Below are 23,351 nucleotides of genomic sequence, written 5' to 3'. Positions count from 1 at the left end.
CTGTGCCGCGCAAGACGGACTCTGCGGCGACGACGGCTACGAGATGCGCCAGAGTAACGCGTCGCCTGTGCACCGGTGACACCACCGATACGGTATATGGAAACAAAGCGCCGCATCAGCGGAAGTCTGTTTGCCGCGACTGCTGTGAATCGGGCCCAGCGTTACCCACGCGCGGCCTCTCGCGATTTCGCGATTAGCAAGTCAATCGCGCCAAACTTTTCTCACCTTTCAACGTGCAGTACGAGTGAGATTGTCCGCGCCAGCTAATATAGCGCGAATTAAAAACAAGTATACATGCAGCTGCGCTCAAATTTCACATTAGGAGTTATCGTAATCGTCCGCGAATTTTTTCACTGGCGGATCCTGCAGTTCGATGCTTCACTATGCATATGAGCGCATGCGCTATGGTCGCCACTCTATGAGCCCCCCCCCCCCCCCCCCCCCAGCCCCTCGCCCCTCAACTGCCTTTTTCAGAGCTGTCGTTTCGGTTGGTTTGGGGAAGCACAGCAGAGACATGGAACGCTTGTGGAAGCCTGTTGTGACGCGGTGCGTTTAGCCGGAATGGCGGCTGCCTGCATTACAGGTGCTACGGTAATTCAATGTCGACGCTCCAAGGCCCTACATAGTGCTGCCGGTGTGCGTGAGGGGCTGCAGTGACCTTGAAAGGGAAATGTTGAGAAAGTGGGCACCTAGGATAAACTCGCGTAGCCACTATTACCCCGATTTTAGCGATGTTTTAGGCATAAAATGCTTTTAGGTCCCATTGTTGGCGACCTTCAAGTGACCTTGAGTCAAAAGCCTGATTCGTAATCCGGGCACTCAAACGAGGATATCGGGCCAAATTGCGAGAACAGAACATCATATGGGCAACCTGGAAAAACTTAAGAAAATGTGGCCTTTGACCCCCAACTATTTCTACAGGACCGCATTACACACGCTAGTTACTGCCCAAACAAGTTACAAGAAAAAATGTTTCCAAGTTCTTCCTTATGTTTGTTCGCAATATCACCCAAGCAGTAACTTCTAATACCGTGAAGTTTTATTTGCCATTTCCAATAGGGAGGGGCGACATTCCAAAGGGAGATACAGGACATCAAACAATTCATTGCCATCTTCTGGCGCTGAGACAGGGTTGCCTGTGCACTTTTCAACGCCGGCGGTCCATGGGTTCCGCGAAGCAGGTTTTGCGTGCCACAAGAGATGGCGCCATGCGGCGTGGCGCCTTTTTTAGGCACTTTTCTTCTTCTAGCTGGGCAGTTCGCACTGTCTTTCTTGTGCCTTTCGCTGCCTGTCATACTGCCTTCAGTCGTTTTTTTTTTATTGTAGCTGGGTAGCGTCTATATGGACCATTGCAGAACATGGCGTGATGCGGTGCTGTGCGGCGGGGTGTGCTGCTGTGAACATGCACTACACCCGTCTTAAGGTTGTGGCTAGTATCATCTCTAACCAATCTGCTTTTCCTGTTGCGATTTCATGCTTACATTTGCTCTCAATTACGGGAGAGCCAGCAATTTTTTTCAGTAACACTTCCGAAAAACATCAAAGCACTCTGATAAGAATGGACACATTCGTGTTTCGCTATATTGATGAATTGAACCAGAATTCCTGTGTCTCCATGGAATGAACAGCCTTGGTGGCTGGTAACCTTGATTGCACCAAATTAGGTTGGGCCTTTGCTTCAGGCATTTACTACTACAATATCGAACTTAGGTATACAATCTGTGCTGTCGGGGATGGTGCAAATTGACATTGTATTGCATCAATTACGACACCATGCTTCGGGTCTGTAGCGATACAAGAGGGTGGTATTTCTGTTCCGTTCTGTTCGCTGCTTTAGTGCGATTCGTCGTCGTCGTCGTCATCATCATCATCATCATCATCATCATTAGCCTGGTTACGCCCACTGCAGGGCAAAGGCCTCTCCCATACTTCTCCAACAACCCCGGTCATGTACTAATGGTGGCCATGTTGACCCTCCAAACTTCCGAATCTCATCTGCCCACCTAACTTTCTGTCGCCCCCTGCTACGCTTCCCTTCCCTCGGAGTCCAGTCCATAACCCTTAATGACCATCGGTTATCTTCCCTTCTCATTACATGTCCTGCCCATGCCCATTTCTTTTTCTTGATTTCAACTAAGATGTCATTAACGCGCGTTTGTTCCCTCACCCAATCTGCTCTTTTCTTATCCCTTAACGTTACACCTATCATTCTTCTTTCCATAGCTCGTTGCATCGTCCTCAATTTAAGTAGAACCCTTTTCGTAAGCCTCCAGGTTTCTGCCCCGTACGTGAGTACTGGTAAGACACAGCTGTTATACACTTTTCTCTTGAGGGATAATGGCAACCTGCTGTTCATGATCTGCGAATGCCGTCCAAACGCACCCCAGCCCATTCTTATTCTTCTGATTATTTCACTCTCATGATCCGGATCAGCAGTCACTACCTGTCTTAAGTAGATGTATTATTCCCTTACCACTTCCAGTGCATCGCTACCTAACGTAAACTGCTGTACTCTACAGAGACTGTTAAAGAATACTTTAGTTTTTTCCAGATTAACTTATATATAATTTATATTTCTGCAGATTAACTTTATACGGTGACGTATAACGGCGACGCCGACGGGAGAAATTCACCTGCAGTGTCGATATAATTGATATCGCACTAAAAATCCTTGGCCATCCTGTGGGGAACGGATTCGAAGCCTCGTCACACGAGCTCTGCTCCTGCGCTCAAGTTCTGTTGCAGTCCAACTTGTACCTCAACTCTATTACCGCGGATCCCATCGCAGCTGTCCGGTTATGCAGGAAAGTAGTTTCTTTCGGTAATTCGCACATCAAATAACAAAAGTACCATTATATTTGTGTTAAGCGTGCCTATAAATAATTACTAGGCAGTGGAGTGAGGCATTCAATCAGGCTACATAGTAATATATATCATAACACTCAAGCTGCCGAACCTATGGCGATCGGGAAGCAAGCGGCATAGAGAATAAGCGCTACTTCATCGTTCTCTCTTCGAGCCGACGCACCTCAAAAAAGTAGACGTTACACATTAACCGTACCTCTGGCAAGCTGATATATGCTGTTAAATTTCGTCAAGTTTACGTATGTCTAAATCAATGTCAGATTTTTCAGATGCGAGCCTAAGAATGCTAAGCTAGTCAATATATTCCGATATTCTATTCGCATTTTAGGATGCCTGAACTCCTGAACAACCTTGTGAATGTTTACCTTCGTTGAGTGTCTCCAATGAGCTGGTGTAGAGAGGAAAAAGCAGATGAATGAAATGGAGGCTGTTAGTCGACTCGGAAATAAGCAGCATGAGGTTAGCGTATGGTCTGTAAGAATTAGTGTCGTTGCTTCCTCTTATACGTACCTGTGCTACAATGTACCACTGAATGTGCATGGCCTCCGCTGCCCATTCTGAATGCAGTGTGCACAGGTATGTGATGGGCTGCGCCTCCCAGTTGAGGAACGAGCAAAGTTTGTCTCCCGAGAACGATCGTTTCCCGTTCGCGTGGCGAGGCACGGCGTGCCCGCTACGGATTGGCGCGCGCTCCCTCCGACGTATCGCTTCCTTTCCTCGTGGGCGGGGAGTCAGAGGTCGCACGGGAAGCCTCCTCGCCCGCTCGGGGGGAGCCGCTGCTTCTTCTCCCGGCGGCCAGAGCGTGTGGCGGCACGCACGTGTCCGCATGGAGGCCGCCTCCAAGCAGGCTGCCGGCGGCGGATGCGGCCCCGCGTCCACTCTGCCGGCTGCTGCGCGCACGTTGGCCGCACTCGCGCTCGCCGCCGCTGCCCTGCTGCTGGTGGGACTAGTCACCGGGCTGCTGCTCTACGCACACCGTGAGTCGAACGCCGTCACCTCGGTTTTTCTCTTTGTGCGCCTGGATTAGCCACAAGTATTGCCTCTTGGAGTAGCAGTCTCGAACGAACCCTTATGCATTGATGGCAACAAAAGCGCGCGGAAGAAGGTCGCATCAATGGCTTGTTTGGGTGCATGTTGGTGATGCCATCAGCAACAGTAGTGTCGCGTTACCTCGCCGGCTATTTACGCTGTGTGTCGCACGACTTTAGGAGGAATTTTGCTAACGCGTAGAGTTTACCGCTGGTATGTGGGCACCGGACCCGTGTGTTACCACATACTATTTACTCGATCGCCTACTGTCCTCAAATCGCCGTTCTTTGAACAGATTAAATCTAAAAATCTAGTTTTTCTTATCTTTTTCATTTGATGTATGTGTTCCTATTTACTTTGGTCTACCGCGGTGTTATTCGAGGCTTGGCCATTGATAAAGATGGTAGTGTGTTGCATTCTAACTTTCATGTGTTTTATGCCCCTTTCCTTATATATAGCGAAGCATTAAGGCTGAAATTAAGCTTAGGCGTGTAACACCTAACAGCGGCTGCGGTCGTGGCTATGCTTCGAGGCGAAATCCGATCTCCTAACTGGTCGTCGGATTTACAAACCATTTACATTTGCTTGTACGTAAGTAATACCATACGGATGATAAAAACAGTTCTTGAAACAGCCTACGGCGACTAAGCGTAATCCTGCATCCTCTGCATCCTCTGCATCCTGTCGCAGAGACAGTTATTGAGCATACAGGCAGTTGTGTGGGCTTCTTATTGATGGAGTACAAAATGACGGGGTTGCTAGTTCTCAGGTAAATGGGAAAAACGTTTGTGAGGTGGTTATAGGGCATGTGATGCTTTATATCTAAGGGCGACAAGAGCACGAGAAAGTGGAGATAGACACGCAAAGGGGACATGCTCGGACTGAGAGGATTACAGTTCCGACGAAAGCAATGCAATGCCAAAAAGTTAGTTAAATGACTCCACGATACTTTGTTTATGGCTTCGTTATTATATCAGGAAGCTCGAATAATGCAATATACCAATAATTGAAAAGAAAGCATACTGCTTTCCGGAAATTGGAGAACTATAGCGCAATAGCCACCAAAGTTGGAATTATCAGCCGGGAAAGCTGCGTTCGCGAACGTAAAGCCAATCGAAGCCATAGCAGTGCGTCGCCTTCACCCAGAGGTGCACGTGGCCTGTTCCACGCCTACGCGGCACACAGTGCTTTAAGCGACCCAAATTACACGCATTACTTTGCTTCGATCTTTGTTTAGTGGACGCTTGGTGCCCTGAAGCAATCGCAGAGGAGCGCGAGAAATTCCCGTCTGTCGTCGCTTTCAGCTTGCACTGGCGCAAGGCTGTACAAGCCCAAGGGCTTACCAGGGATTTATGCATAAATATAATTCGGCCTTAGAAAATGCCGCACTTGGGGAAATTCCGAACAGCTTCCAAATGTGGCAAAACGGATGCTACCAGTACAACCGTCTCCCTGAACAATTCATTTCAGGCACAGCAATGTGCACCAGTGCCGAAGCAAACTCCATCCCAGTCCTCCGGTCCATACAGATGGAGTAGCGGCTATTCTTATAGCTTTACGGTGTCTCCGAAAGTCGTCTTCTAAACTTTCTGAGTCCCGCGCAACTACACCATTGTATAATTGAAATCTCTCGGCAGAGGCATTGACAAGTCTTAGGCAGCATTTCTTTAAAAGAAAATATCTTCGAAAGAGAGACGTGCACTGATGCGCTGTTGAGCATATTAATTATTATATTTCTTATGCGTTGTTAAGAAAAATATAGGGATTACGGTTAATTATAACTTCCCAGTTTATGACAGTTTATTCCTTTATTTAAGGCTAATGTTGCTGTGAATCCTAGGGAAAGAAAACTTTCATGGAATTCATCACACTGCTTGTATATTACTGTAAACTCTGTTCAATCTTTACGTTTATTTAATGACGCAGCCCAACAACAACAAAAAAAACCGTTTATTTATTTTACTTTTAAAAATCCGTTGCAAGATTCTCCAATAACAGCTGTCGTACGTTAGCCGAATACATTGTCGGCTTGCATGTTTCCTATGTTTCATAATAATATCATGTTACCTGATCATGTATCTTTATCAACTACGTTTTCCTTCCATTGGTAACTATTACATTGCTCTATTATATCACCGGTTGTTTGAAAAATGCCCTACATCACCTCCGCTTCTTGTTTTTAATTTCATCCTGAATAGCAGCTGCGCTATTTTGGTCTCTAGAATATGGTGGAATCTTCCTGCGTCCTAACGTTAGAAGAACTCAATTTATTTTATTTTGATGTTTTCCTGGAAGCTTACGCACCACATGTTTGTACTAGTACTATTTACGGATCGAAAAAAAAAAGAGAGAGAGAGAAGTGCCAAATTAGTACAGGAACCATACGCCAATCTAGACGCACTAAGAGTACAAAAAGGAAAATTCACGTTGGTGGTCGCAAAGAAGCATGCAGCTTTAGAACAGGAATATGAATATAAAATAGAGGTAATTATTGAAACCCTAACTAGGCTGATTTCAGGAGCAGCAGTTGAAGTGGAGGGTAAGGAGCCATGGAAGCCAGTAGGTGAGCTCTCGCAAGTAACAAAGGGCCTAATAAAGTGACGAAAAAGCATGATAGTGTCTAATCCAAGAGATCAGATAGAATTCGCTGACCTATCAAAGCTGATTAACATGAAGAAAGTAAGCGATATTCGAAATGGTAACATCAAAAAGATTGAGGAAGCAGTAAAGAAAAGACGGCAGCATGAAATCACTTACAAGAAAATCAGACATAAGGCAAGGCAAGATGTATTCTGTAAAGGAAAAAAATTATGGAGTTTTACGTGCCAAAACCACTTTCTGATTATAAGGCACGCCGTAGTAGAGGACTCTGGAAATTTTGACCACCTGGGGTTTTTTAACGTGCACCTAAATCTAAGTACACGGGTGTTTTCGCATTTCGCCCCCATCGAAATGCGGCCGCCATGGCCGGGATTCGATCCCGCGACCTCCTGCTCATCAGCCCAACACCATAGCCACTGAGCAACCACGGCGGGTATTGTGTGAAGGATAAGGAGGGTACTGTCATCCGCAATTTAGGTGATGTAGTGAAAGTAGCAGAAGCATTCTATACTGACCTGTAGACTAGCCATACCAGCCGCCCAACCTTCGTTGGAAGTAGTAATGAACAGGATACAGATGAGCGATGAAGTTACATGGGCCTCGCAATACATGTCCTAGGGAAAAGTGACAGGAGAAGAAAGAATAACAGTGAATCTAGTCAAAGATGGAGGAGATATTACTCTTGGGGACCTTGTGGCCATTCATACGCAATGCCTCAAGACTTCAAGTGTACAAGAGAGCTTAAAGAATGCTAACATTCTACTAATCAGCAAGAAGTCAGATGTGAATGAATCAAAGAATTACATGCCCTAGCATACTTTCAGTATTGTATAAAATATTCAAAAATGTGATTTCCATTAGGATCAGGGCAACACTTCACATAAATCAACCAATAGAATAGGCTGGCTTCAGGAAGGGATATTCTACAATGGATCAAGTCCATGTCATGAATCTGTTAATGAAATCTGTAGAGTACGATCAACCTCTCATGAGTTCTAAAAAAGCATTTGATTCCGAAAAGGTACCAGAAGTCAAGAATACATTGCGTAATCAAGAAGCACGGAAGCTATGAGTAAATATTGTTGCTAGACGGAGACAAGCACGAATGTTCTCTATGGAAGGCGAATGCTGAAAGTACCAGCTGACACTAGAACATGGTGGCCGAAGCGGCCCAGCAAGAGATAAATTGAGAAATATACACAAGGACACCACAGCTACGTTAATTCTCCACAAGAAAAGTGAAATATACTGATTAGGAAAGGGGACAGGCAAGAAAACAGGCCACCCGCCGTGGTTGCTGAGTGGCTATGGTGTTGGGCTGCTGAGCACGAGGTCGCGGGATCGAATCCCGGCCACGGCGGCCGCATTTCGATGGGGGCGAAATGCGAAAACACCCGTGTACTTAGATTTATGTGCACGTTAAAAAACCCCAGGTGGTCAAAATTTCCGGAGTCCTACACTACGGTGTGCCTCATAATCAGAAAGTGGTTTTGGCACGTAAAACCCAATTAAAAAAAAAAAGAAAACAGGCCACGCCAAAGCTATTAGAGTGTGAAGGCTTAGGAGCGAGGATCAGCGGTGAGTATCTCAAGAACGTTCGGTTTGCAGATGACGTTGTCCTGTTCAACAACACTGGAGATTATTTAAAAAGAATGACTGAGGACCCTCACGAAAAAAACATAAAAGGAGGGTTCAACATTAATATGCCCACAAAAAAGAACAACAGAAATTTACGATCGCCAGTCACCCTCTAGAATCTGGGCAGGAGTATGTTCATCTAAGTGAATTACTCAACTGAAAGCCTGATCATGAGGAACAAATTTGCAGAAAATTAAAAATGGATTGGAGCGCATTACCAAATCGGGACTGGCAGCTTCCCATTGACGTTAAAAAGAAAACTATACAATCATTGCATTCTACCTGTGCTCACATATGGTGCAGATACTTGGAGGGATATTTTGAGATCGCTGGGAGAGGCATTCATCCTGCAGTGGACATCGAAATAGGCTGATGATGATTTACTGATAGTATTCATTTCTCTTGTTAAGTTACCGCGCATTGTTTTACAGTGCCTGCCACACCCACATCAGCTCATTTTTACTCGTCTGTTTCTTATTATCGAGGTGACGCTTCATACATAACCACGCAGCAATGCTACGACGGCTAGAACTCTCAATAATGGCATTCGCGATAAAAAAATTTTTCGTCATGTTGTTTGATCTACCATTGGGTCTCATGCATTTATGTAGCGAAATGTGAGTTAATTAATGCCTGAAAGGCATTATCACCAAATGGAAGGCGAGTGGCATATCTGCAGGGAGCGGTCACAGCACACCCTTGGCGTCGCATACCAGCAGTAGATATAATATGTAATTTGGCGCAACTTCAAGTACAAATTGTAGTTGTAATACACTTGGTAGTTAGCCGGCAGCGAGCGTGCAGAATCAGGCCCAGCGGCGCTGCTAAACGCGCGGTGCGTGTGAATGTAGCGTTGGCAGCGTTGCCTGCTGTGCATGACGAAGAGTGCACGTCGCCTATCGGAGGGGAACATGCTTCTGTACAGCTTCGTGGGGCCGACTATTCCATTCAGGGACTCTGGTACCTTACACAAGATTATTTAGTCATCATATATTAATCATCAAACTTAACCACAAGTCATGCCGGTTGAGGCTATCAATAGCGTTTTCTCAGTCATCCGTAACACTGCTCAATTACACATTTGGAAACCCCGGATAGGCAACGTATTTATCGTAATTTTTTAAACCTAATGCTTCTGTATACTATAGAGTGGCTATACGGTTTTATAACTTCATATTTGTAGCGCCCGCCTCTTGAATACCTCATGGGAGAGAAGCGTGAAAGGCGCTAGTTTTCCTCATTTGAAGCGTCGAGCGATTAACAATTAAGGTGTCCTCACTGGCTTCTCCTCTGTTCGAGGGTGCCACCATCACTATGCAGAACACTTTGACTCCGTGTCGCGTTAGAGCTTATAGTTTTCTCTAGGCCTTCAGTCATCGCCACGTAATGACACCGATTATAATTGCCTGACCCACTTCTAAGCCATATATTTGGACGTTCGAACTTCTCCGTCAATATCCTATTGCCGCACATGTTCATCTGGTGCCGTGAGAACCACTCAGTTTTGGCTAAATTGTGGCGACGTCTCGGGCGTTGCTTATAGGAAACTGCGTTATTTGTAATTTAGACGCTGATCGCAATAAAATACCCAAACGAATACCTGCAAATGATGGGCCCCGCAAAGCGTTATATTGTCATCAATTACTGGATTACAAAAGTGCGTTTCATAGACACCTGAACCACGACAACATTGTGACCCTGGTAACTTTTGGAAATCTACATGCCAAGTTATTAAAACCCAAGTACATCCTCAATCATTAGTAATTGCTTCGCTCTTCGTAACATTGTACATCGCCTCCGATATCGGGAAATGCGAAGTGATTGTCGAGACACCGTAGGAATGATGGTTAGGCTTGTCTAGCCTTGGTGCTTCTGGCACCAAACGCTTTCGGATGCGTTCCGCAGCATATGCACACTGCAAACAAACTTCATCGCATCTGTGTAGTCGAGTTCTTTCTGTGGCCGCTTTCCTCACTTTCTTTGAAGTTCACCGCTCCTCCTCTATTCACCTCATTTCATTTTTCACATTTGGCTGCTTTTGTTCCACTTCTTCACTTCTTTGCAGACAACTTGTTCAATTTCTCGCTGCCGACTTCACTTATTACCTGCTTTTCTGCTTGTCTCTTCGGGCTGCTATCTAACTGGCACAAACCAATTTTCTAGAGACAGAGAGAGATAATTTAACTGAAAGACGGCAGAGAGGTCGGCCTGAGCTAAGGCGCTCTATCCTGCTACTCTGCATAGGGGAGGGGGAACGGGGACAAAGTTTAGTCATAAATGCTGACATACCCAATGTCGTATGCGAATTTGCATATACTCAGTGGGCCAAGTTGTCTGTTCCGACACATCGCCATTCGCACTTAAACTGTTGGCGAAGTTGTGTAATAGACAGGACAACAGCAAGCAGCTAGAAACCACAAGACCGTTCACATAGTTATGGCCACATTGCACGTTGCAGATATCCATATGCCCATGTTATCTATTTGAAGATATTGAATTTCCAAGATTTATTCGCAGCATGCACAAAGTGTTTGTTGAAGCCACCCTGGCAAGAAAGCTTTAAGAATTCAGCTTGATGAGGCCAGGAAGCGACAAAGGCAGTGAGCATAACGTAGAACATAAAGTGTACTGAAGTGCTAGACTCTTTCTAACGCCATCTGGTATGCACTTCCCTGCACATAAATGCGTCTGCGTAAATGTACACATTACTCACACATTCAAAGCCCTGAGTTTGTACAACGGCTTTCTACAGGTGACAGAACTGGAAGTAAAGCAGATACTGCCACGCGATAAAATCCAACATAGCTATGATAAAAATACAGTGCGCACAGCAGCGCACGAAAGGGCACCGCGAGGCAGCATGTGCTCCGGTGTGTCCTATAAAACACTTTCGAGTCAGCCTCGCCAGTAGCATGCCTGGCTACAACTGGGTCGCGTGCGCAGTGACCTAGGTGAAAGAAGGATCGTGTACAAAATAAGGGATAACATTAACCCATGAAGAAAGAAAAAGAGTGTACCCGTGAGGCCTAATAAGGGGTTTTAGCATAACCATAGCCACTGCTAATTAATAGAGAAAACTAGCTGGCTCTCGAACTACTTCCGAAACTGGTATACTTTCCATGTTACTAAATATCGACCTAAAAAAATGCAGCGCTCCTGATGGAATTATGGACGAATATTTAAAACGGTTTGCAGAACCTATGAGCAAGTACATGCACCTGATATACTCAAAATCCAATACGTTAAGCAGCCTCCCAGCAGAGTGGAAAATTGCTAAAATTGTTGCAGTTCATAAATTGGGAGCAGTTTGATCGCCAGCAAACTACCGGCCTATATCTTTGACTGGTCCTTGTGGTAAAACGCTTGAGCATATTATCTTGAAGTTCATTAGAGAAATTGTGTAAAATAAGGTGGCGCCACGTTGCCGCGCGCTCCTGCGCACTTTCCCGGGCGCGCGATCTTCTTCACCTCCAGGCGCCTTCCTCGCTCGCATGATTCGCGGCTTGGGATAGACACCGCCGATTTGAGGAGCTGGACAGTTACGCTTGCGCGTAAAGCAAATGTTAGGTAGCATGCAAAGGATCCAGGCTAAAGAATACCATGGACATTTATAAACACGGCGAGAAAGAAATCCAGACTGAAAATCTGTATCTTTTGCTACATATTAGAGACCCGAGCAGTCTGTCTGAGGACAATAACAGACCGGGGTAAATATGCACGACAATATGGAGCGTGTGTGTGCTGCAATAAAAGCCAGAAAAGCACTCGGGACATCTTCATGGAAAGCCAAGGTATTCGCCTAGTGGGACCCTTAGGGTGTGTCCATCTTCCAGAAGCATTGGGATCCATAGATAGAATGGTTAGCCGGTTAGCAGTCGAGATAAGCAAGAAATGATTAGTGTATCGATTAAATAGGAAATAGACAAGAGATTCATAGAGCCGGCGTCATTGCTAGCGTGGGTAATGGTACAACATAATGAGAGAGTGCAGTCAAGGCCACAAGAGCCCTTGACTAACTGTTCCTCCCGCAATGACAAGATTCACTTCTATCACTTTAAATAAAATTTGCTAGTACTGGTATTCCTGTAAATACGAAAGTTAAGATCGAGATCAGATGTGCAAAAAGTTAGATTGAAATTTATGTAGTAAAGCCTGAATAAATCGGGCAGGTAGGGTGACTCTTCCCCGTCGCGTTTCAAAAGTTATGCCAACAGACTTCATCATCTTCATCAATAGGCTACTTGATGCCGGCCGGATGAAGGGCACGCGTCCGGCGACGAGACCTTCATTTGAAGGATCGCCAGCCCTTTGTGCGCAGGCGCAAGTAAGAGCGGGCGCGATAGAGAAAATGTGGTGGCTTTTGCTCCTTGAATTTATGACCCTGCCTAGGCATTCGGAGGAGGTTTCTTAGCGCGTGTTGTATGCGTTTGTTCCTAGGCGTGCCGACATTGCAGAGCAGAGTCGAATTTGTTTACGCTCAGACGCTGGCTGCCGGCGCGGTGAAATAGGCGAATTACCGGGCACTGACGCCCCACTTGGCGACCGCCGTGTGGGAGAGACTGCCTCGCACCTGCGGCGTTCCTGCTGAGTCAGTCTTGCCGAACCATAGCTTTCTCGCGCCTTACGGTGATGTACCTTGGAAATAACATCACAGATGTTTCCGTGGGAGCAGTAGGGACCATAGTGGAGGCCCGGCCGCATATATTGAATATCTGGACGTCAGAGTGCCTTAGCAACCGCGTTTGAATGCAAGTGGCTGAAAGGCCACGAGTGACGCTCGACGCCCTTGCAGCCAGTATTAGAATACGTCGCGCTGCCCTAACGCCTCTTACATTAACCTAAGCAAACACGGCCGAGATTAAAAGATAATACTCCTCACGGCGTAACCGCTGGGAGAATACGCCGCGCCATCTTAACGCCTTTTACGCAAACCTAACCTAACGTGGCCGAGACTCAAAGACGAAAATCCGCACGGTGTAACATATTTATAACGGCAGACTAGACCGCGCCACCGTAACGCGCTAACGTAGCCTAACCTAAGGAAACCTAAACCTAACTTAAACTGACCTAAACTAACGTGGACGAGAGGCAAAAGCAATAATCCCCACGGCGTGACATCTGGCAGGGGCTTTCAACCGCGGTTGCTAAGGCGCTGTACGTTTATATCACTCAAAGGGGAACAACCAAAATTGCTTCTCAAAGGTCACCGACAGCAGCATAGGAAAAGCCTGCCAAGGGCGATGGTGCTGCTCCAGGAGAGCAGGCCAGGCCTTTACTACGGCAACTGCTGCTCCCCCGGAAAAATCAGCGATGTTTTTTTTTTTCGAAGAGAGGATTTCGAAGGGATATTTTCGAAGAAAGTTTAATCCGGCATGACTGACTCAGCACCAGCGCCGCAGGCGCGAGAAAGTTCGACGTACCTTCAGACACAGCAATCCCCAAATGGGGTGACCGTGCCCACTGCCTCATTGCGCAGGCAGCTTGCGTCAGAGCGCAAACAAAATCGACATCACCCTGCAATGCCAGCATGCCTAGGGGACAAACGCATACAACGCGATCGAAAAAACCTTCTCCGTAGTGCCTAGACAGAGTAGCAAAAGCCCCCAGTGTCAGAAGTACCACGAGCAAAAGCTCCCAGATTTTCTCTCTCGCGCCCGCTCTCACTCGCATTTCGCGCAGACGGCTGGCGATTCCTTAAATGAAGGTCAGAGAATAAAGAACCAACTTTAGAAAAGGGAAACTATACCTTCCGCAGTGGTACGAAAATAATCAGTGGTAGCGCATGGAACTTACGCCAGATGGCGCTGCTCAACGAGGAAGCGGAAGTGCTTTCTTTGAGAGCGAAATTCAGTATGGTCGTTTTTTACCGGTAGCGTACGCCAGTACGTGCCGTGCTTGCTCTGCCGGCTAAGCGGCATGCCTCAATGCCTTGGCAGGCGCGTAGCTGTTGCGTTCTAATTGCCAGGAGACCAAACAGCCTCTACTGACGCCCATGCAAACAAGTCACTAGTGAGTGAACAGAACGTGCGACTTTATTGGCAGAAGACAAGCAGTGTATATTCTCGTGGAAGAGCAGAAATAAAATATGCATGTTGAAATACGCTGGACTCATGGACGCGAGCTCGTAAACGGCTCACCATCATCGTCGCACATCGTTGTCTCGTAACGAGAGACAACCAGCGGCGCACGCAGATTGGACAGAATGTCCCACCTGTTTGCAGCGACAGTCACCGTTAAAGATGAGCAACTTGCATTGGGAAGCAATCTGCTTATGCAGGCATCTGCTGCCGCAGCCAACACAGCGACATGGACTACCCGACATTTTAGCGTTAACTCCTTTCCAACCTGCGCGTTGCTTTCCTTCCGGGGGCCGCTAATGTGTGGCTCACACTTGGTGTCCCACATTGTCTCAATATGGTCAAGTCGCTTCCGTGGGTATCACCTTCGGCAGCCACTTTTGCGAGCCTTTCCACCCATACGGCTATCAGCTTCATACACTTCGAACCATGTAAGCACATATGCTGGTCTCCGTTCATGCCTAATCGCGGCTGAGAAAGGCAACATGCACAATTTGCCCATGGATGCAGCACGAAAGGGTGAACGGGGAGCTAGAATCACGGTGTGCGTGAATTGGGAGTCCATGTCGCTGTACCGACTGCAGGAGCAAATACTTACTTCGAGAGACTGCTTCCCAATGCAACTGACCACGCCGCCATAACCAAGTGAAATAATAGCGAAATTAAACAGCAATCAATCACCGCATAGGGTTCAGACAATACATTATGCGTTGGCTACGAACCATGTGGCAACAGTGAGCATTCACGTACACGGGTCTCTTACGGTACATTCAGCCGCCTACCTACAGGCATAATGCTTGCCTTCGTAGCGCGTGGTGGTCTGGTAACGAGCGACAACCAGCTGCGCAAACAGATTGGATGGAGCGTCGCACCTGTTTGGACAGACAGTCGCCGTTAAAGATCAGCAACTTGCATTGCGAAGCAATCAGGGGACGCAAGCATCTGCTGCCGCAACCAACACAGCGACATGGAAACCCAGTATTTTAGCGTTAAATCCTTTCCAACCTGCACGTCTCTTCTCCTTCGGGGCCCACTAACGTGTGGCTCGCACTTGGTGCCCCACTTTGTCTCAATATGGACAAATCGGTTCAATGGGCACCACCTTCGGCAGCCACTTTTGCGGGCCTTTCCAACGATACGGCTACCAACTTCATACGAGGAAGGCCACAAATACAATTTGCCAATGGATGCAGCAGGAAAGAACGAACGGGGAGCACCAGTTACGGTGCGCGTATACTGGGAGTCTATGTCGCTGTGCGGATTGCAGGAGCAAATGCTAACCTCGAGATACTGCTTACCAAGGCAAATCACCAGGCCCCCCCAGCCGAGAAATGTAACAAGGTGACCACAACCAAGTGGGGCAGCAAAACCAGATTCTGCAATCAATCACTTCAGTGTAGCTTGCGCAAAGACCCAGGCTACGCAGGAAGAAGGGCAATCATCAACAAGACAAGGAATATGGAAAATGAGAAAGCTTGCGTTCAAGAAAGAAGGCACTCTGCTTTGCAAGAATTGAAGGCTAAAAAGATTAGGAAATGTAAAATGGCGCATAGTACATGGTGCGAGGATGGGCTAATGCAAGACACATGCCGATGCTGCATCAGGTATTTCAGGAGAGGAATTGCGCATGACAACATACATTAGAACCAGGTGTCAGGTGTTCCGCAAGGCTACGTGTTGGGACCGTTATTATTCCTAATTTATATAAACGACTTACCTGCCGTAGTTAATAGTTCTATTAAACTTTTTGCCGACGATTGCATTCTGTACCGTGAAATAACTAATCAGTATGATAACTTTATGCTTCAGAAAGATCTAGATAACATTTCAAGATGGTGCTCACAATGGCTAATGTTCTTAAATCCGACTAAATGCAAAATTATGTCTATCTCACGTCGCTCGAACTCACCAGCTCCTTTCGGCTATATTATCAATGAAACCAACCTTGAGCACGTGACTTCCTATAAATATCTTGGAATCCAGCTAAACAGAAATCTTTCGTGGCATGCGCACATCGAATATATCGCGGACAATGCAAACAGATCTCTTGGCTATATTCGCAGGAATTTCTCAAAAGCCCCACCCCATTTGAAGTTACTGCTCTACAAAACACTAATTAGACCGAAGCTAGAGTACGCGTCATCTGTCTGGGACACTGGTCAAAATACACTAGCAGATACCATTGAGTCAGTTCAGAACAGGTCAGCACGTTTCATCCTTTCTAATTATTCCCGCACATCTAGCGTTTCTTTAATGAAGTCAAACCTTGGCCTTATTAACTTGCACATTCGAAGAAAAATTTCCCGTCTCTGCCTTTTTCAAAAAAGCTTTTACCAAAACAGCTGGCTTAAACAAGACTTAATTTCGGAGCCTTCGTACATGTCGTTGCGTCTTGATCATCGGTTTAACGTCTTTATTCCTTTCTGTCCCACAAATCTTTTCTCTGACTCATTTCTGCCGAAAACCAGTGCCGAGTGGAACGGCCTTCCCCCCTCCATCGCCTGTATCGAGGAGGCATCATCTTTCAAGACTGCAATAACTGATTATGTTTTGAATTTATCACCTTAATACTAATAATTGTTTCAGCATGTATTTATTATTATTATTATTATTATTATTGTACCCACCCCCGCTGTAACGCCCTTCTGGGCCCTGAGGGTACTGCACATAAGTAAATAAATAAATAAATAAATAAATAAATAAATAAATAAATACTGCTACAGATATGTCGCGCTACTAGACAGAGACTGGTGTATGAGCGAACAATTGGTTTACCTTTATGTTTGGATGAGAATGAACGATCTCTAACGACAATGGACCATGAAAAAGCTTGCATTTATAGAAAAAGATTGCACTTGGCACCGATCTAATTGCCATGGCCAGGAAGCTGATTAAGAGCAAACTGACGGAACTCTATTGGCCAGCGTCGTCCGTGCTTGGTCAGAAGTTACAGGTGCATCTGAAGTGAAGAATTTGTAGAAAGTCCTTATTGAGTTACCTGGATGACTCGGCCAAATGTGCGTGCTGGTGGAATGGTAGCTGAAGCTCTTGTTAGCCTTGACACTCCTCTGCAGACTTTATGTCTCATTCCAATTCTTCTGCATGCGCTTCTTTGTTCGTGGTGTAAAAACCTTGCAACTTCGGCTCCAGCCCGTTCCTGTTGGTGTAGATGGGAGTTCCTGTGATGACCAAGATGTGCTTGGCACAAGCTCTGTTGGGGCAGAACAGTGACACATGAGATACAGCACAGTTTAGCCAAACTAATGTAGTGTTTCCTTTTATGTTCGAACCAATTATACTGAACCATAAATATGAAAAATATTCATCTGTTGCAAACAAATGACATGTATCTCAAGACTAGCAAGCCAATACAGCATATATCAAGCATATTCATTTCTGAATCAGGTGTTGTTTACCTTGTTGTAGCAGCCAAAGTCCACACAATGGCCTTGTAACAGGCAGAAGCTTCTGTTTAGTGCATGGAGTGTGTTGCTTTATACTGGTGCCGTCCTCATTATTGCATGTCTGGAACAGAAATTTTGACTGAATCAGAAATTGAAAAAGCAGAACTGTGCAATATGAAATTCAAAAAGGTGTGACATATATATTGTAATGGTTTGCGACTACCGAACACATGCAAATGTACACTGTCTGTTCTAGGGTGCTTAAGCAGCATGTAAAATAAATATTGCTACTGTCCATAAAATAGATGTCTGCCTAACTACAATGCATGTCAACAGCTGAAGTATTATGAAGATCACAAATGAGAACATTTGTGCGCTTACTTATACACTATAGAAGAGATCACACTGCTGGTTCCACAAGCAAATGCATGAAAGTCATGAAGCTATTTTAGAACTTATGCGTTATTTTTCGGCGCGAACGTGATGCACCACTTCACTACTGCAAAAATAAATGGCCTACGGTAAACCGAACTGAACAGCAAAAACATTTGGAACCAACAAGTACGAAATGTGGGCGAATTATCACGCTTGTAACTGTTTAATACATTCAATTCTGTGCATTCACTTCATTTTACTAAATGATTATTCGGTATTGTGGACGAAAGAAGTTGCCAGCGGACTCGAAAAAAGTTCTATATATATATATACTGATCAGGCTACTTGGTCACCTATGGCCACGGCTACAATAAGACGAAAAGTGTGACGCGCGTTCCGATATCGCTCTCTTTGTTTCCTGATTGTGTGTGTATAACGACGGCCTCGCAACTAAAGCTTTATTTAGGGAACAGCTACGGAGGGTCCTGACTGCCAATATGAAATGCAGGATCTAGTTCGTTAACTTGTCTCCGCCTGTAATAAGACGAGTATTATATAGCGATGCAAGGAGCGGTGTTAAACGACTCACCTTTATTGCGGTTGTCAGCCGCAACAGAATCCAGCTCCCGTTTTGATGCAGACGAGTTCCGAATGGCTGATGACCGAAAGCTGGCTTTCGACCGAAAATCTAGCATATATGTCCGCTTGCTCCACAAAGTTAAATAATTCGAGACATCGAAGCGCAATGAAATAGTTTTAGCAACAAACAAGCAAACAGCCTAATTGTGCGAACGAATGAATCCGTGCCGCCGTGCACTCGAAAATACCTGTAAAAATTTTAAATCCAGGCCTGAGGTCACGCGGAAGATCGATGATGCTGAACCTTATTTGCGTTCATACTGAAAAAAGAACAATAAACTTACTAATAAAGAGTACAATATCTAATTAGAAATTATAAACTTGTGCTCTTTTTTATCTAATAAATATTGTCACGAAAAGACAATTAAAGAAGTACCAGGTGCGGCGAGACAGACAGTCGTACAAGATGGCGTACACCAAAACTCAAGCCGGCGTCCGCAGCCTCGACTACACCTCTTGCCGAGCGCGCGTTCCAGTCACTTCTTTCTTAGCGCTGGCGCGTGACACCTAGCGGCATTATTCCCCCGCCAAAAGAAAAGCATCGACCCCGATGCTTACTAAACTACGATGCTTACTAAAAGAAACCGGAAGTATGGAAGTCGTATGACATCGGGTTGGCGCCGCCTTAACGCGCGAAATACGGTTTGAGGCGAACAACATGCACTATCTCCGAGTGGTGCTGTCGACGCCGAGGCGACGCGGCACCGTCGGGAATGACCTCATAGTTCACTTCACTAACGCGGCGTATCACTTTGTAGGGTCCAAAGTATCTACTAAGTAGCTTCTCAGATAAGCCCTGGCGACGGATTGGCGTCCACACCCAGACTTGGTCACCTGGCTGGTACTCAACTTGCCGATGTCGAAGATTGTAGCGTCGTGCGTCTGTACTCTGCTGTTTCGTGATGTGTATGCGGGCGAGTTGACGAGCTTCCTCTGCGTGTTGAGTAAGTTGCTCGGCGTCGGAAGTAAGTGATGCGTCGGTGTCATGCGGTAGCATTGCGTCTAGCGTGGTCTGGACCTCGCGCCCGTAGACAAGACGGAACGGTGTGAATCGTGTGGTTTCCTGAATGGCGGTGTTGTACGCGAATGTAACGTACGGCAGGACTTGATCCCATGTTTTATGCTGGACGTCTACATACATAGACCGCATGTCAGCAATGGTTTTGTTTAGCCGTTCCGTCAGTCCGTTGGTCTGCGGATGATAGGCAGTGGCCTTGCGATGCTGCGTGCAGCTCAACTCGAATATCTCCTCTATTAGTTGGGCTGTAAAGGCAGTTCCTCTGTCGGTGATCACGTATGATGGGGCACCATGTCTGAGGACTATCTGATCGATAAAGAACTGGGCAACTTCGTAGGCCGTGGCACGTTGTACAGCTTTCGTCTCGGCGTAGCGTGTTAGTCTGTGGCGACTATAATCCACTTGTTTCCGCTGGCTGACAAGGGAAAGGGTCCCAGAAGATCCATGCCGATTTGATCAAACGGCGCGCTAGGTGGTGTGATGGGTTGGAGTAACCCCCCGGGTTTCAAAGACGGCGATTTCCTGCGTTGACACTCACGGCAGCTTTGCACGTAACGCTTCACCGTGGTAGAAAGTCTGGGCCAGTAGTACGTCTGGCGTACTCTTGCAAGCGTACGTGAAAATCCCAAGTGTCCAGCCGTGGGCTCATCATGGCAGGCTAGGAGAATGTCATCACGGAGGGTGGTAGGTACGACCAATAGATACTCTTTGTCGCTGGCACTCGAGTTTTTCTTGTAGAGGACGCCCTGTCGGAGGCAGAAGGTCGAGAGACAGTGAGAAATGTGTCGTGGGATTGTAGCATTCTTGCCTTCTAGGTGATCGATGAGAGGGCGTATTTCGGCGTCTTCGCGCTGCCGTCTGATCAGGTCAGATGCGGTGAGGGCCCCAAGGAATGCGCCGTCTTCGTCCATGTCCTTATCGCAAGTTTTGACGGGAGCGCGCGACAACGTGTCCGCATCTTCGTGTTTGCGGCCCGATTTGTAGACGATGGTAACATCGTACTCCTGCAGACGGAGACTCCATCGAGCAAGTCGCCCGGACGGGTCTCGTAAGTTGGCTAACCAACACAAGGAATGGTGGTCTGTCACCACCTTGAAAGGGCGACCGTAGAGATAAGGCCGAAATTTCATGATGGCCCACACAACCGCTAGACACTCTTTCTCGGAGGTGGAGTAGTTGATCTCGGCACGTGAAAGGGTGCGACTGGCGTAAGCGATCACTCGCTCGACGCCTTCCTGGTGTTGAACAAGTACAGCACCAAGACCGATGTTGCTTGCGTCGGTATGCACCTCGGTGTCAGCGTCCTCGTCAAAGTGAGCGAGGACGCGTGATTCCTGCAGGCGCTGCCGTAACTCGGTGAAAGCTGTGTACTGCTCATCCGTCCAAATGAAGGGTGTGTCTTCTCGCGTGAGGCGTATGAGTGGTTCGGCGATCCGGGAGAAATTAGCGATGAAGCGACGATAGTACGCACACAGACCGAGAAAGCGACGTACTGCTTTCTTGTCACGAGGAGTCGGAAAAGCGGCAACAGCAGATGTTTTGTCTGGGTCAGGCTGGACGCCGTCGGCGTTCACGACATGACCGAGAAACTTCAACTCTTCGTAACCGAAGTGACACTTTTCTGGCTTTAGCGTGAGATTAGCGGAGCGGAGCGCCTCAAGTACCGCCTCTAAACGCCTCAGATGTTCTTCGAAGGTCGCCGCAAACACGACGACGTCATCTAAGTATACTAAACAAATGTGCCACTTCAGACCCGTCAGAACAGTGACCATCATTCTCTGGAATGTGGCCGGTGCAGAACAAAGGCCGAATGGAAGTACTTTAAATTCGTACAGTCCATCCGGGGTAACAAAAGCAGTTTTCTCGCGATCTCGTTCGTCAACTTCAATTTGCCAATATCCGCTCTTCAGATCTATGGATGAAAAATACCTGGTTCGCCGGAGTCGATCTAACGAATCATCGATCCGGGGAAGCGGATAAACGTCTTTTTTTGTGACGTTATTCAACTTTCTATAGTCAACGCAGAATCTAAGCGTTCCGTCTTTCTTTTTGACGAGAACCACCGGCGATGACCAAGGGCTTTGGGATGGTTGTATCACGTCATCGTCAAGCATTTCTTTCACTTGTGCATTAATCACTTTGCGCTCTTTTGCCGATATACGATAAGGCAGTTGTCGTATGGGACGAGCGTCGTCATACGTGATTATGCGGTGTCTCGTGATGGGCGTCTGGCGTACCTTAGAAGAAGATGCAAAGCACTCCTTGAACCGAAGGAGCAACTCGCGCAGCGCTTTCTGCTTTTCCTCCGAAAGGTCTGAATTGATGTCGATATTGTTGAGTGTCTGAGCTGGGTTCTCCTTCGTCGCAGACGCAAAGCATTCAGCAACGTCTGCTATGGGCTCAGCGAAAGCGATAGTAGTACGACGAAACAGGTGCCGATGTTCCTGGCTGAAATTCGTCACGAGGAGCGCCGAAAGTCCACCTCGAAGCATAATGAGAGTGCGGGCTGCACATACACCATGAGTCAGCATAAGAGAGGAATTGCCCTCTGCAACAGCTTCGCCGTCACGCAGATCGTCGCATACGACCATCACCAGGACACTTTCGCGTGGTGGTACAGTTACACTGTCGGCGTAAACTCGAAGCGCGTTACGTCGGTAATTGTCGCGGTTATTCGCTGCTCTTTCTGTCGAAAAAGTCACTGTGCGCTCCCGGAGGTCTATAATGGCACCATACTCTCGCAGAAAGTCGACGCCCAAGATGAGGTCCCGAGAACAATCGCGGAGTATAAGGCAGCTGGCTGGAAACATGGACCCACGAATTTGTACTCTGACCGTGCACATGCCCAAAGGTGTTACGATATGCCCGCCAGCAGTACGAATTTGCGTTCCAGACCAAGGCGTGATAACGTTTCTAAGTTCCGTCGCTAGTTTTCCGCTCAAGATTGAGTAGTCGGCCCCCGTGTCCAATAAAGCACTAATGTGGCGGCCATCGAGCACAACAGGTATGTCAAGCGAGAGTCTGTCGCTGAGTTCGGCTGCTGTCGTCGTTGAATCGTGCTGAATGTACCGTGCTCGCGTCGATGGGAGGTCTTCGGAAGGGCGATTATCAGCGGCCTCGCCCCCGAAGGTCGCTGTTCTTAGTTTTCCCGGCGAGGGCTTGGCGATCGTCCCTGCGCTGCCATTGGAGGGCTTCTAGGTGCGGGGGACAAACGCCTGGGGGACGGCGAGCGCGACTGCCGCCGCGGGAACAGTGGCATACTCTGCTGGGTCAAGTATTCTTCAATCGCCCTAGGCCTTTCGCCATATCTGGGCCTAGGCGAATCCACGGCAAAACCTTGCAGTCCGAGGCGGCGGTATGGGCAATCGCGGTATACGTGACCGGCTTCTCCACAATGATAGCACAGAGGCCTTCTGTCCGGGGTACGCCAAACGTCAGATTTCCTTTGCAGCGGGCGACGATCCTCCATGCGTTGGATCGGTTGCACAGATGGGAGCGGGGGGACGTATGACGCGGCGTAAGACGTGGCGTAAGACGTGGCGGGGTCGAAATGGGTCGTAGCGGGGACAGGGACTCCCCTCAACACTTCCGCATACGACGGCCGCTGCAACTGTGCTGTCACAGGCGGCGCATTGTTGCTTGGAACGGGACCTTGGATCGCTTGCTGCACTTCGTTCCTCACGAGGGCAGATATGGAACCTAGCG

The 23,351-nt window shown here is 47.3% G+C and overlaps 1 protein-coding gene across 2 annotated transcripts in view; it reads left to right on the top strand.

Annotated features, from left to right (window-relative positions):
• The first annotated feature begins 3,679 nt into the window (after positions 1 to 3,679).
• The window catches only part of LOC126529753 (agrin-like), a 481,149-nt gene continuing 461,477 nt past the window's right edge, over positions 3,680 to 23,351 (top strand). For both annotated transcript variants that reach the window (XM_055069999.1, XM_055069998.1), the window contains exon 1: positions 3,680 to 3,842. In XM_055069999.1, coding sequence (XP_054925974.1) covers positions 3,692 to 3,842 — 151 coding nt within the window. In that variant the 5' untranslated portion in view covers positions 3,680 to 3,691. The remainder of the gene's footprint in view (positions 3,843 to 23,351) is intronic.

Source organism: Dermacentor andersoni, chromosome 9, assembly GCF_023375885.2.
Source record: "Dermacentor andersoni chromosome 9, qqDerAnde1_hic_scaffold, whole genome shotgun sequence".
Taxonomy (NCBI): domain Eukaryota; kingdom Metazoa; phylum Arthropoda; class Arachnida; order Ixodida; family Ixodidae; genus Dermacentor; species Dermacentor andersoni.
The sequence above is the reverse complement of the archived record's forward strand: the minus strand, read 5'-3'. Positions and strand labels throughout refer to the sequence as shown.